Consider the following 13,083-nt stretch of genomic DNA (forward strand, 5'->3'; position numbering starts at 1 on the left):
TGTGGTTGCTGTAATCGGCAGTGGAACACAGACTGCAGAAGAACATCCATGGTGCACCATGGGAGAAGACCCGCGGTGCACCGTGGGAGAAGACCAGCAGCGCCATCTTGGACAGAAGACTTTTTAAAGATGCTGAACGGGGATTCAGGTAAGAGAATTTTTTTTAAAAACACATGGCAGCGGTATTCCTTTGGAGTACCTGGGGGACTGGGCAAAAAAAAAAAATTTTTTACTGTTTAGGCGCGGGACAACCCCTTTAAGTCATTCAAGGGTGAATTGACACAGTAGTAAATCAGTAACAGCTGCAAAAACCATAGGTTATTAGACAGTAGAACTGCAAACAATGTTGCAGCTCTTGTACCACTACTGCTCTGCGTAATGTGCTCTAATAGAACATAGTCTCAAGCCTCTTTATACCAAAATATTAGAGTTTAGTCTAATGAGACAAACCTTTTACATGGCCAGAGTTAAACTTCCTATGTTATTCAGAAGCAAGATCTGGATCCTTAGATATTACATTTCTTTACCCGTGGCAGCCATGTTACATCAGATTTCAAAAGTAAAATTAGATCTACAGTAAATACTTACTTAATACCGTCAATGCCCATTACATATAAGCTGAGCTGCATCTTGATTGAACAATTCATGGGGATCCCCGTGAGCTGCAAACATGAAACACATTATGAGAACACAGCAGTTAGATAGTGCTTCAGCTTTTCTGGCTTTTTTTGCATCTTCCCACTTTCATGCGCAGTGTTTGCGTCTGCAGGAACTAACAAGAAGTCAGTCAATAAACATACACCTCAACTTCTGATCAGTGGAAATTAAGGGGGGGGGGGGGGGGGAGCAGTTTTGAAGAGCCTGCAAGCCTGCAGCATTCAGGTTAGTGTAGCACCCCCTTCTCAGGCTGGCGACCTCATGTCTGGGGGGGTGGGGGGGGCAGCACATGTGAGGGTGGTCCCCCCAGTAGTGGTACGAGGGACAGTGACAGCTCGGTGATCTGTTCTGGACATCCTGCAGCCACATGTGTTCCTCTCATGACGGGGCTTCCAAGAGGCATTTTGCAGCAAAATAATGTTCAACCACACATAAAGGTGTCACAGGAACATCTCCAGACGTCTGTCACCTGCCCAGTTGCCAGATGTACCGCCAATAAAAAAAATGTATGGGACCATCTGGGATGCCAAATTGGAGCCTACAAGTTTGCATTATCTAGAGGCTCAGTTATAGCAAATATGGAGAAATATGCTGCAGGGTACCTGTATGCCTCCATGCCCACCCATATCACATATTGTATTCAAGCTAGAGGTGGTACAACAGGGTACTAGAGCCGCCATGCCCACCCATATCACATATTGTATCCAAGCTAGAGGTGGTACAACAGGGTACTAGAGCCTCCATGCCCACCCATATCACATATTGTATCCAAGCTAGAGGTGGAACAACAGGGTACTAGGGCCTCCATGCCTACCCCTATCACATCTTGTATCCAAGCTATAGGTGGTACAACAGGGTGCTAGAGCCTCCCTTCGTATGTTTAGTTTTCGTAATTACTTATATCAAAGTTAGGCCCCCTGCACACGGGTGGAAATTCTGCAGCGGGATTTCCTGCAGAATTTCCGCCCATGCCTGCTGTCATAGGATTGCATTACAAAATGCAATCATATGCACAGCCGCGATTTGTCCGTGTGAAAACACGTGGATAACAAATCACGGCAGGTTCTATTTCTGCTGGCCTCTGTGACACACACACACAGAAACGTCACTCGAGACCCACCGGCTCTGCACTGCGCATGCGCCGGCTGCACAGCAGCCTGCGCATAGCAGGGCTTTGGAGACGCGGAAGCAGGTGATCCACGCAGGTCACTGCGGGGCGCGGTCAGACCCCACTGCAAGACTTCTCGCAGTGGGATCTGACCCGGCCATCTGCAGGCAGCCTTACTGTGATAGACATGATAATTAGTCAGTGTAAAATGTCTATTGATTTGTACTAAACTAGATGTATTATGCAGCTGTAGTGACTAACTCTTAGAGGCTAATGACTGCATAATTTCATTATAGTAATTGCTGGACAATGGCTTGGTGAAAAGATGTGTGTGTGGTATAATGTTGACTTTGCACACAGTTCCACAGCAGCCTCTTCCTCTTAAAGAGTTAAGTCCTATTCCAATACTGAAGAAGCCCCCTCACCCACTCTCCAGCTTCTCAAAGATACTTTCAGTTTTGACCATATGCAATAGAACAAAGGACAGGCTTACACAGTGGACTTTGGAGAGGGGTGGGGGATTCTATATGATCTGACAAATGAGAATCCTATATGTTACTGATGTAATCTGTTGCACGCCCATAAAAGGGCGGTTGTCATGTGTTACAATAAAAGCCTGAGACTCTACACATTTGTGAAAAGACTCTCCCAGCTTAGACCGGCATTTGTGACTGATCTGGTCGATGATGTGTGCACACTATACAATTTGGAAGCTACAGAATACCCGGAAACCTGCCGGAGGAAAATATGATCCAGTACATTACAATCAGTGTCCTTTGATTTTTGAGAACTCCTAAGTGTTTTATTTTTTGACAATGAGCATTTAAAAACCAAATTCCTTATATAATTATAGAATATTTAATTTTAAAATGTACTAGTTTTAACAAGACTTACTACCTTTAGGAATAACCCAGACGCATTGCCATACATGGCTTTAGTGTAATCCATTTATCACATATGTGGTATTGCTCAAAGCATGATTGAAGTCAATTCATGCTTATTCACAAAGATGGAGGGAAAAAAAAAAAAAAAAAAAAAACACTCAGCAGCAAAACAAGTCTACAGACAATTCCTTATAAGCACAAGCTGAACAAGTTTCCCTAAAGTCCTTCCATGTTAACAGGAATGTCATCTCTAAAGACCTGAGTCCTGTCCAGAAAAGTCGGCCAGTTTGTAACTTGAGTGATAATAATCAACAGGCTCCTTTTATGTGACAGAACACATTTATTATGGCAACTGAGTAAACGAAGTATACTAGTGGGAAATTCCTTATGAAGATGTGCCTGACTCAACAATTAAATGTTTTACTAAAGTCAACCTGGCATCCACCATTCATATTCTATAAAGAGCCTTCAAAAAACATGGCAAAGGATCTACAAAGTAGGTTTGTGAAAAGAATATAAAAAGTGGTTTTCACTACAAATTTACTATCATGGATGGGTTTATAGAATGGTGGACAAGTGTGCATGCATGCAAGCCATATCCCAAGATGGTCTAAACAGCTGTGCCTAGTATGGAACTATGCCCAGTATCTACTACAACATAACTAATGTGTGTATTGTTCCTGTGATTAACTACAACTAGAGCTTAAAAAAAATAAAGTAGGAGTTGAGTGGTCTAACCATTTTACATATGCTGCACAAGCAGTGGTAGTTTCTGGTGTGGATTATGGCAACTCTATATAAAGTTCATGGCTGCCGCAGTTTTCATTTTCGGAGAACAGACTTGCCTTAGAATCAGGCACATCTTACTGCAGTATATTTATTGATCCATTTAGTTGATATATGCTGAAAATGTCTTGATAATTCTGAGCTTTTAAAAAAAAAAAAAAAAAAAAAAAAAAAAAAAAAAAAACAGGTTGCAGTGAAATGTTGACAAAAGTCGATATTGGAATTAGCAATATGGATTTTTAGCAAGAGCATACAGCTGCTGCAAGACGTTTACAAGGATCCCCCCAAAACTGCATAATGTATGAAGCTTACATTTTATCACGCTCCCCAAATTCAAATCTAACTTAAAGTCCATATTGGAATCTAAAACCATGCAAACAGCATCGTTTTTGTACCATAGCAGTTTTTTCACCCTTTTGGTATGTTTAGGAGGGCAGTGGCATTTTCTCTAAAATGCATAGCAAATACTAGCTTTTACCCACTCACAGCAAAGCAGAATTTCCCAATAGTTTTGAATTTCTTCTCTTAGAAATAGTATCTATAGGAAGTGCAGCCTGTCAGCAAAAACAAAACAAACATTTTTTTAAAAACTATGGAGAAGTTCGTTTTGCAAACAGCCACCACAACAGAACAGGGGGGTTGTTTTCCTGAAGACATTCCCAAACACCTTTTTCCTCATTAGCAAGAGCATACAGCTGCTGCAAAAAGTTTACAAGGATCCCCCCAAAAATGCATAATGTATGAAGCTTACATTTTATCTCACGCTCCCCAAGTTCAAAGCTTTACTAGTCCACCCACGTATGTAGTGGCACACCCAGTCTGTACCACCCTGTACCCATGTAGAAAAGGTTTACCTGTAATGGCAAGATTCTGGCATTAGAAATCCAAGGCAGAAACTTCCTTGGGATTGCAGATACAGGCATGGGTGTAGCCGATGAGCAATCAGATTTTATCTTTATCCAGAAGGATTCACATTAGTGCAGGCTTACACGAGTGTATGGTAAAACATGGTGTATAAAATGCAGCGTTCTACTGGTGTGCGGAGCCGCCATCACCATGATTGTAATTATGTATGCCTGTGCATGACAGTATCTCATGCACGCTGTCCTGCATGGTCTTCCTGGTTTTTTTTGAGGGGGTGGAGGGGTGGGGGGTTACTTTCCTAGCAACATGCGTGTAAACCACTGCACATACGCAATGTAATATGTACAGAGTTATCGTATGCATAGAGAATTAGTGCTCTACTGCATAATACGTAGAGATGAGCGAGCATACTTGCTAAGGACCGTTACTCGATCGAGCATTGTCCTTAGAGAGTATCTCCCCACTCGGAAGAAAAGGTTCGGCTGCTGGCACGGGAGAGAGGCGAGTTGCGACAGTGAGCAGGGGGGAGAGAGGGAGAGAGATCTCCCCGCTCTCCCCCGCGGCTCTGTGCCTGCCGCCGGCAGCCGAATCTTTTCTTCCGAGCGGGCAGGTACTCGCTAAGGGCAATGCTCGATCGAGTAATTGCCCTTAGCAAGGCTGCTCGCTCATCTCTAATACGACGCTATAAAGTAGAACATGCCGCGCTCATTACACTAGTAATACGCAATGAAATTAAGCTTGTGTGAGCCGGCGCAGATACAAGACTAAAAAAAGATTAGGAGAGCAAATCATTGAATCTATAGAAGTGACAGAAAAAAAAACTTCATGCAAAAAAAAAAAACACAAACAAAAAAACAACACATTTTGCATGTCACAATAGTCACTTCCTCAAAGTTCCATCTGTAAGTGAAAACTCATTTTGCACTTAATCTGATGTTTCTTCTAACAAGTAACTCTGCTACTGTGGAACAAGCAGCAACAAAAGACTGCAATACATAAGGGTGTGTTCTAACTACCTGAAGCATTATTCGTTCTCGCCTATGGCTTTGCCATGCAAGAATCTTTAATCACCTGCAGGAGGAGCCAAAACAATGCTTCGCCTAGAGAAGTACTTAAGCAATTTCCCCTTTGGAGAGCCTTACTCATGAGTGTGGAGATTATGAAAGCTTTAGAAAACGCTTTTACAGGACTGATGGATGGTTTAGACTGGCTGTCCACAGGTGACGTGTCATTGGGAGATCCGCGGCGATAAAAAAAAATAATCGCACACAGAGCTTGCATGACACGCTTTCCATAGGATAACTATGCAAAGCGCAGCCTACTGCACACAAGCAGAAAAGCATAGCAATTTTTCGGCTCGCATGATTAAAGTCGCGGCATGCCCATCAATATAGGGTCAGAGACCTTTTCATGCAGAATGTCACTAGCAATATTTAGTTGCAACCGTGGACAGGCAGCCTTAGGGTAGTTTCACATCTGCACTTGGGGGCTCCAGTTTCTTGCTCCGTTCATAAAGCAGGAAGGGGAATTCCTCTGGCCAAATAGGTCTGCCTTATGGACCCCATTGACTATAATGGGGTCAGTTCACTTTCTGCTCAGCTGCCTGGCTTTTTATTGGAAGGAAATTGATGCATGCAGCGTTCTTCCAGTAGTTTGTACCAGATCTGAGACTGAACCTCCAACAGGCCCTTTTACACGGGACTAGTGTCAGGCATACGATGTCCGACACTCGTCCCCCGTGTATACTCGCTCCCATGCTGTTATACAAAAGCGAGTATCGCTGGATCCCTGAACGCAGCCATTAGGGAGGCGGGGCCGCTGGAGGAGAGTTCTCTCCCTGCGCCTCTATTCACTATAAGCATAAAAGGAGACAATTTTAGGGAAAGAAAAAAATGAAATCTCAGTGTTCCTTTACATAAAGCTAATCAGATAAAAAGGAAGCCCGTTGGTAGAATAGCCTCCAATTGCAGATTTTACACAGGTGAGAATGCACAAGTTCTGTGCAGATGCGAGACACACGGAACTCACATGTCGAAATAAGCCATTATTTTCCATGAGTGATTTTCCACTTGCACCAACAGCGTGGGACCGAAAAATCGTAGCAGGTCCCATTTTCAAGTGAATCTTGTACGAGACAAAGACTTAATGTGTTGTGTCCCGCATATCACATGGACAGCACATTGTGTGCTGTGCAGCGTGAGCTGCGACTGAGAATCTTGAGTCCGAGATGCTTTTGGGAGACAATACAGCCTCAATGAGATTCTTTTCAACTTAGGTGTACAATAAAAACACACTTGGCTGCATCTCACCCGTCTGGCCTTGCCCCAACGACTGCAGTAGAGCAATCTGCCGCAGGCTTCTAGATCTTAACCGTGAGCAAGCTATAAGCAATCCATTTTAAGGGCTAGCTCACACAGGGGTATGTGACCCATGTAATACATAGTACACAGCAAATATGCATGTAACATGTGCAGTTGTTGTGCTTGTTAAATCCTCAGAGCCTATATTGGTGCATAATATGACCCAAAATAGGACAAGCTGTTTTTCCCACATGCAGCATAGTTTACAACAGGGATCTGCCAATGATTGTTAGTTAGCCGGCTGCATTCACTGAGCCCATTTATGCAGAAAGCAGATAGTTCTATTCTCACTGTGGTGGCCCAGCGTGATATTACAAGTGCCCATTCATATCAATAACAGTCTATTCAGAGTGCAGTCCTGTCCAAGTCCTAAGAGCAGGTCCCAAAGCAGCGTGAGCAGAATGTAAAGTTGATCTTTCTCCACAATGGTAACAGTGATGACGCTAGAGGTATGCCCTAACCCTGCTCTTACATGGAACAGTCAAGTTTCAGCAATAGGAGATCCCCTTTGAGTAGCCTTGCCAGTACAGTAGAGTATGTTAACAGGCAGGGACAAGTTGTGGACTGCCTATTGTTGCAAAAGGTTTCTTGGATGGCAATAAAAATGGATTTAGGGTATAGTGTTAAAGTTTTCAAAGGAAGGGGGGGTGGAACCAATGTATTTTGTTATTTCTGCACCCCTCACCTTATCACACTGGACATATATTTCTATTGCAGTTCAGCCTCCCGTCTGATGCTTATTGGTGACTACCTAGTGTTTTAGCTTTCCCTTACTCTCTTCCTCTATGCTGTACCTGCAGTCCCATTATGGATCAGCATAGCGTCACATGACTAGCTAGAGCCTGTACCATCTCTGCCTGCTGGGGCAACAGTACGATGGTCATTATGCTCTGTATTCTCAAAAAACCCTACAGACCACAAGTATACAGACAGTGAGGATAAACGGTCATCTTCATTATAATTGTTACAGGAGAGTCTTAGCAGTAGGTGTTCCCATCCACTGAAAAGCCCATCTGGTACAGTCCATGTAGTTTTATCATACAAAACTTTGTATTGACTAAAATAATGACTCAGTCTCTGCTCCATGTATGATCGCAAGATTCACCTGAAGAGAGGGACTCGAGGAATTCTTAGATATAAAGGAATAACTAAACAAGTTAACACTAGCCAACATACTGGGGGATTAGGTAGATAAATGAAGACTTTACTGGAGTGGCTCTTTAAAGGTATTAGAATCTGAAGAAAGACAACTTCTATTACATCACATTTTTCAAACCATTATGTTCCATGAATTACTAGGTAATCACATGCAGTACCAAAGTTTAATGCCATAATAAGAGCAATAAAATAAATTAAATAAAAACAAAGTAATATCTGACCTAGAATGTCAGCATATGGTCCATGTTTGCCACTTATCGCTAAGTGATAGCAAAGCCTAATGAATTTATGGCTTTAAGAGCCGCTTATCTTAATTACTTCTCATGTTTCAGGGTTCTGAAATCCTTGTACTATGGAATAGAAGAGTCTGAAACCAACACACGAACTTCTGCTCAGACTTTGCCATTTACAGGGTTGACAAATTAAGGTTGTGCTGTTTAAAGGTGTTGTCTCGCGGCAGCAAGTGGGGTTATACACTTCTGTATGGCCATATTAATGCACTTTGTAATATACATCGTGCATTAATTATGAGCCATACAGAAGTTATTCACTTACCTGCTCCGTTGCTAGCGTCCCCGTCGCCATGGTGCCGTCTAATTTCGCTGGCTTCTTGCTTTTTTAGACGCGCTTGCGCTGTGCGGTCTTCTGCCTGGTGAATGGGGCCGCTCGTGCCGGAGAGCTTGTCACCGCGTCATCATTGTAGCTCCGCCCTGTCACGTGCGCCGATTCCAGCCAATCAGGAGGCTGGAATCGGCAATGGAACGCACAGAGCCCATGGTGCACCATGGGAGAAGACCCGCGGTGCACCATGGGAGAAAACCGCAGTGCATCCCTGGGAAAGGATCGGCGGCCATCTTAGGGAGAAGATTTTTTAAAGTCCTTATTTTGTCGGATCGGTGAGTAGCAAGCGGTTTAAAAGCCGCTTTAATTTGCTATTTTATGCCGGGGGGGGGGGGGGGGGGGGTGACAGGGGGAATGGGGTAAGGTAAAATTTTGATGCTTGCCGCGAGACACCCCCTTTAAGTCTCCGTATCCTTGGAATGCAAGATATTTCTATATGCTATATAATTTTATTTATTTATTTTTAATTACTACAAAACTAAGTCAGCAAATCCTATGGGAGGCAAGCAGATTCCCAAGTGCATCACTATTCACCAATTCCATCATAATCAGCATTTCCCTTTACAAACTTCTTTTCTTCCTAGGAGCGGACATTTCTGCAAAGTGACCAGGCCAATGCAAAGTTTTGCTTGCTCATGTCAGTTTAGGTAGGAGCATTTAGATAAACTCAAGGGGACAACTTCCCCAAAAAAGGTGCATTTGTAAACATGTGAATTTAGGACCATGTGTTTTCTGTGGAACCTATTCTAAGGAATCTTCGCTTTTCTTCTGTCAGCAGTGTATGAAGTCTTTATGCTTTACTGACTACAGACTCTCCAGCCCAAGACAACATTCAAGAAAAGTAGTGTCTTGTATAAACCCATCTATGGCATTTCACTCCGGCTGCCTCGCTAGTCAGAAATCTAAGAAACAATCCTTTTACTGAGTCACAGAGACTCAGTTGTCCCACGAGATTTACTCCACCTAGAATACTTTGCTTGTGCCACTGCGTTCTCAGAGAGCATTTCCAGATGCTCTGAATGGCTCCCATTTACTACCAAGGAATCCCCTTCGCCAACAGACGCTTCAGTTATCTTGTATGCAGTGCCGCATTGACAAAGTTTCTATTGTCTACAACATAACCAACCCTCGAAAGATCAGTAGAATAATGTGGTGCCTGAAAAGTACAAGCCACTTCCCTGCCACAGGCTTACAATGTCAGGAGCTGCCTACAGCCAGCTAGAAGAGAAGATAAGGAATTTAAGGAGTTTAGGCGCTTCTACAAACCAGGTTATTTTAAAGTCGATTTCTTCTCGAATTCATTGTTGTACAACATAGGTTGATCCAGATAAATTCTGCCTTTTGGTATACATGCGAGTCATCATCTTTTACCATATAGTTTAGTCTACACTGAAAATACTTGAATGCATGGCTATTTTGCATAATTAATCTAAAGAAGCTAAAGCTGGCCAAACATTAGCTGGACAATTCAATATGAGGCAGCTAGCAGTTTTCTTTTCAAAAACACTAGTTGTTGGCTGTATATCGACAGCAAATCTAAAGCTCTACAAACCTAACGTTTCTAGCGTCATTTCTCACTTTCTGGGATTTTTAGGAAAACTCAACGAAAAATAAGCTCTTGATCAAAAATGCCAAAAAACTATCTGCAGATGTAACCATGGATGTTAATGGAGAAGTCGGGGCTGATTGCCTGTGGGAAAAAACAATCTTGTGTACTCAAGGGCCAAACTAAGAATGACCACTATAATGCTGTACATGGTCATACTCACGGGATGCAGGTCTAGGAAGAGGGAGTGCAGCTTTTCACTAGGATGTAATCCATCTACAGCTTCCGCAAATAAAGGGTCTGCATTGTAAAAATGGGGGAAGGACAGGAAGAGCGGGGCATCTGTTCAAAAAAGGAAAAGCAATGAGTTGAAAGCCATCTATACACAGCCAGTTTGTATAAGTAATGTAGCATTCATCTAGACAGATTAACTCCTTTATCTCCTGTGACTTGTACTATGGAAAAATCAACTGAAGATAGGCAGTAGGGTCTAGATCTCAAACTACTAATGACAACCCTTCATGGGTTTGTGAGTGACTTACATGCTCCACCCGATTATATGACATTGACATCACAGGACCTGTGACGCCATCACAGGTCCTACATGCACACGCCTGCTATTTGTTGGTATTCCATAGCAAATTAGGCAGGAGGGTTGTAGTCTGCCCGTAGTCTACACAAGGGTGCAAAACCTTTGATGACCTTACCATCATGTGATAAGGGGCAGAGCATGTAACGCCCTCACTGGGAGGAAGGACCTTTGATTACATCAGTCATGTGATCAGGGGTGGAGCTTGCAAGTCATTCATGCTGGATGAGTCAGTCATGTGATCAGGGGTGGAGCATGATGGTGACATCACAGGTTCTTCATTTCCAGTTTTGCTTCTGACCCCTGTTGCATGGAACCAATATGTAGCAGTGCCATGTGTGACGTGCATGTAGCACAGCTGTGTAGTGCATTGCGCCACCAGAAACACTTGTACTAGTCAAAGTACCAAGGACCACTCTTCCATGAGTGACCGAGTTATATGCTCTGTTCCTGATCACATGACTCACATCACAGGTTCTTTATCCCAGCAAGCAGGTGAATCAACAGAGCTGAGCTCCGCCCCTGATCACGACAGTGACGTCACCACTGGTCCTTCAGCAAGTTACTTGTGATGTCATCATTCACTATGTTATAAGTGGTGCACTGTGCCGCCAAAACACTGGTACTATAAATACTAAACTAGTATTTAATATGTTCACCAGCTTCCACCTTAGGAAGAAATAATTGGCATCAGTTATGGTGAAATTATTTGAAGGCTATATTCACTCAGTGAAGGAGAAGGGGAATAACAAACACCACAGGTTTAAGAGTGCTATATCGGTCCAAGTTTTTTTGACCAATATCGCACTTGTCCGTGGAAATACTCCTCAAGAGTAGACCGTGATTAGAGCGATACAGTGTGAGCTATATTTGTATATTAAAGAGGTATCAGGCCCACAGGATTACTTGGTTTTTCTTGCTGGGAACAATCACATTTAACTATATTTGTCAAACAGCAGAAACATTAACTTTAGGAATGACACTAAGTAAACTTCATGTTTTTTTTCTCCGAAAAGGGCATTAAAGGTGAGGGACAGGTCTGATATTTGAGCACATAAACCAGTTCTGAAGTGGGCAAAAGGCCTACCTGTCAAAGTGCGTTATTCACACAGCCTCATATTAACCTTTGAGGGTATTCCGGCACATTTATTCGCATACCCAGGTGAAAAATTATTGCATTTCCTATTCAATAGGGCATGCTCTGTGCATGTTTCATGCACATGGATGGGTGTCTCCTGTCCCATGCTCGTTACACCAGACATTTAGGAAGTCCTGTAGCAGTTGCATGCACCCCCCCCCCCCCTTCCCATGTAACAGGAATATTCTCCCCTAAAATGAACACTTAGGGCGCCCACCCACTGGCGCTTGCGATTTTCGTGCGTGAAAAACGCAGCGTTTTCCACACCTTTTCCGTTAATTTCCATTGACATTCATGGGTGCATTAAGAGAAAAATAAGGACACATATGCAACTGACAGTTCCTATGTTAAAAATTGCAACGGACTGAAAAAAAAACGCAAGTGGACAGGAACACATTCAATTCTAGTTGCTCTTGAGAAAAAACACAAAGGGAAAAAAAAAACAAAAAAAAAACCAGTGGGTGGGAGCCCTAAGGCAGTAATCTGGTAGGCACTGGAGCATGGTACAATCAATTTATCCAACTCCTTTGTACAGTGGAACATGTATATTCTGTACAGAGATTGAGATCAATTTTATTGGGCCCACAGGTCCCATTTAGACAGCAGTAGTCAGTATTTGTCATCAGTATTTGTAAGCCAAATCCAGTCGTGCCTCCAAATATTCAGATGCAAATCTTTCCATTATTTGTTTGAGAGTTCCATCCCCGACTTTGACTTCCAAATACTGCTGTCTGAGTGGGGCCCTACAAATACGGATTTTCCAGTTGTAAATTTGGCTTTCAGATTTTTCTGTTATGGGCAGGTTTAGCCAACGCTTCTTTTGGAAAGTATTGTCAAACAGAATAGAAAAAAGTTTCTAATCAGCAACACTTTGTATGACAAATTTAGTAAAAGCACTAAAAGTTAGAAGGCAAAGAATAAATATGTATACATACTAAACCGACAGGAACTAACGTTCATCACTCCAGATGCAGTACATGGGCAAAATCCCTCATTTGGAGGATAGTCCGATCCATTTGCAAAAAGATAATTTGGGGCAGTGTATCGGAAGGTTGGTATACCTCGAAAGGATTCCTTTTTTTCATACACCAGTTTCATGGACCTATGGGTATAAAGTCACATAAGCACCATGGACTACCTTACAGCTTTATTCAATAAACTGGAACTCAAAGCTGTGTGGGAAGTCTAGGATACACATTGGATACTACTGGGCTAATACAATTGCTGTAGACACTCCTTACCTTGTTCCCTTTAAAAATATTTTGGGAAACTGTTCTGAGCTATGGTGTTTTTCACAAGGTCTATTCCAATTCCTAGTGTTGGTTTTTACCAAGGAGGATTTAGTTTTGATAGTCTTTTCTGGCCTTAGGCG

The 13,083-nt window shown here is 42.7% G+C and overlaps 1 protein-coding gene across 3 annotated transcripts in view; it reads right to left on the minus strand.

Annotated features, from left to right (window-relative positions):
• The window catches only part of SCARB1 (scavenger receptor class B member 1), a 62,349-nt gene that overhangs the window by 12,136 nt on the left and 37,130 nt on the right, over positions 1 to 13,083 (minus strand). For all 3 annotated transcript variants that reach the window (XM_066603386.1, XM_066603385.1, XM_066603384.1), the window contains exons 7-9: positions 12,647 to 12,813; positions 10,208 to 10,326; positions 589 to 662 (exon numbers count right to left, since the gene is read on the minus strand). In XM_066603386.1, the coding sequence (XP_066459483.1) occupies positions 589 to 662; positions 10,208 to 10,326; positions 12,647 to 12,813 (360 nt within the window). The remainder of the gene's footprint in view (positions 1 to 588; positions 663 to 10,207; positions 10,327 to 12,646; positions 12,814 to 13,083) is intronic.

The sequence above is a fragment of the Eleutherodactylus coqui genome, chromosome 5 (assembly GCF_035609145.1).
Source record: "Eleutherodactylus coqui strain aEleCoq1 chromosome 5, aEleCoq1.hap1, whole genome shotgun sequence".
In the NCBI taxonomy this organism is placed as follows: domain Eukaryota; kingdom Metazoa; phylum Chordata; class Amphibia; order Anura; family Eleutherodactylidae; genus Eleutherodactylus; species Eleutherodactylus coqui.